At 38.0% G+C, this 2413-nt stretch overlaps 1 protein-coding gene and 1 pseudogene across 1 annotated transcript in view; both read right to left on the bottom strand.

Annotated features, from left to right (window-relative positions):
* Positions 1 to 1193, bottom strand: part of LOC116704699 (bile salt-activated lipase-like) — a 12453-nt pseudogene extending 11260 nt beyond the window's left edge.
* Positions 1194 to 1992: 799 nt separating this feature from the next.
* gtf3c5 (general transcription factor IIIC, polypeptide 5) overlaps positions 1993 to 2413 on the bottom strand; it is a 19795-nt gene continuing 19374 nt past the window's right edge. The window contains exon 11 of the mRNA XM_032539705.1: positions 1993 to 2255. Within this exon, the coding sequence (XP_032395596.1) occupies positions 2059 to 2255 (197 nt within the window). The 3' untranslated portion in view covers positions 1993 to 2058. The remainder of the gene's footprint in view (positions 2256 to 2413) is intronic.

Genomic DNA, 2413 nt, shown 5'->3' on the forward strand with positions numbered 1-2413 from the left:
CAGGAAGTCAAGCACAAAGAAATGTAACAAGATTGACTTGAAATGATAGTAAGGTAGACTTGAAAAGCATTTTTTCTTTTACATAGAACTACACCAAAGAAATGTGGCAAACTACATTTAGGTTTGAATTCTCTGTTTCCTTTTGGCATGTTTTTGGAAAAAAAGGAAAATGTTATGCAACACTATCAATTTAAAGAATGCTTTGCAATATTCTCATTAGTGATTGATGGCTCAACAATTTACCATACTTTCTTAATTATCCCTTGTGTTATCATCGAGTCAAATTTGACCCGTTTTCAAAGTTTTTTTATATAAGAAATATGGGTTTCTTACAACCAAAATGCCCCAAAATACCTTGGATGCCTGCATGTATGTGGCATGGACACCATACAACTTATACTATACATCCATGCATCCATGTTCTTTGAAGGTCAAATTAATGATTACTTCAATTTGATTTTTTTGTTTTATTCAATTCCATAGCTTTTACATTTTTTTTTTTAACTTTATTACAGTATCCAAACTTTGACATAAATCAGCCTGTGAGCCACTACAAATAATTCATAATTCCAGCTTTTTTCAAACTCAAAAATTAGGTATAATGTCACTGGAATGAATAAAAAGTGTTAAAAACAAGTTTTTAAAAGCATCAAAAAGCACCAAAAACGCAGAGAAAACAAAAAAAGTTAATTTTCAATTTTGACCCGGTAGGACAAGTTCATGTTTGACTTGAGGACAATACAAGGGTTAAGAGTAGAAGCTTAATTTCAGGACTGAACAGAGAATATTAAGACACGGTTCTTTGGATACACTAGAATGACATTTGACACTTACAGAGGCCGCAGAGACCGTCTCCAGAAACACGGCGACAGCTACCAGAATCCCCAGCTTCACCATCATGACCACTCTGTAACAATAGGGTTGGTCGTCTGCCAGATTTTTATAAAGGAGACCCCTCCCCTAAACAACACCTGATCCAGTCAGTGGGCATGCTTTTTCCACTGTTACATAACATAACACATATGTAACCACATTGTATTATCAGCACTCCCCCCCCCCCCTCCCCCCCCCCCCCCCCCCCAATACACCCCACATGAAATTGCCAACATGCAAGTGAAGTTGTGTGAGGAAGGCCATGGCAATGAACTGACCCTGTCCTGTCCTTGAAAGCTCTTCTCTCCATAACGCAACATATGGAATACTTAAATAGTAATATCTAGTGGAGAGAATGGGGGGAGGGGGGGGGGACCTATACATACTGCCTTGGCCTTTTTCGTTTCCAACTTTTGTTGTGTATCGGGAAGGCAACCTCTGCTGAGTTGACACAGCTGTCCAACTGGACTCAAAGTCTCACAGCTGTTTTTCTAACACTGGCAAGCTTAAGTGAATTAAATTGGACATACACATTTCTCCAAAATGTTACATATCTACTTTGCTATGGCGTCTAGCCAATAACCTACACACCAGCATTGTTATGCCTGTCCAAAAGCACCTGTATACAACTGTGGACAGAAACATTTATACCATATTTATGCCCATACATAAAATATGTTATGCCAGGGCCGTAAACCACCAGGAAGAGATACGTGTTAGTTTAGTTGCAGTTTGTAACCTTTTTTAATGAACTATCCTGTATGATTGTTTTTGTTTGTCACCTGCATTGCTGTTTTCTCATGTGATGTGATTTATTCATTTCATCTCAGTCTTTCTTAGAATACTGATTTCTTATTACTATTAAATAAAGGATACACATTAGGAATGCACCGCAGCATGGCATTTCTAAGCTATTTGCATGACAATGATGTGCATCTCTTGTGTCATGATTTTAAATGTTATTTGGAGATGGGAAAAAAACAAACTGCATATTGATTGGTATCCCTGACATATTTCACTGTCACCGTGTAGACCAAAAACATAATTGCAAAAACGATACGGTTCTTACAGAAACCACTAGAAATACGTCCATGTTTATTTACACATTTCAAACATGTCTTTTTTTTAACAGAATATTGTGATATTAACAGTCAACATTAATGTAATCACAGCGGTTATGTTTTGTTACATGTAATCCAGAATTTCTGTCTCCATCTCGTTTTCGCTGCCCTCCGACGGCAGAAACTCATCATCTTCATCTTCTTCTTCTTCATCCTCCTTGTCGTCGTCGTCCTGCACCTCTTCCTCTGGATCCAAATCTCTCCCTGGGTCTTTGGAAATTAGGCTTATGCGTCTGCGCTTCTTTGGGAATACTGGCAATGCTGAGGGAAAGAAATATCTGTTAACTAGAAAAGTGCCCTCAGTAGAGAGATTCATACCTCGTTTACACATACATGGTTATTTTTGAAAAACGGAGACATTTCCCTTCATTTGTACCCTCCGTTTCCACGCAAACAGAGAATTTGCCTTTCTAAAAACT

Source organism: Etheostoma spectabile, chromosome 16 (genome assembly GCF_008692095.1).
Source record: "Etheostoma spectabile isolate EspeVRDwgs_2016 chromosome 16, UIUC_Espe_1.0, whole genome shotgun sequence".
NCBI classification, from domain to species: domain Eukaryota; kingdom Metazoa; phylum Chordata; class Actinopteri; order Perciformes; family Percidae; genus Etheostoma; species Etheostoma spectabile.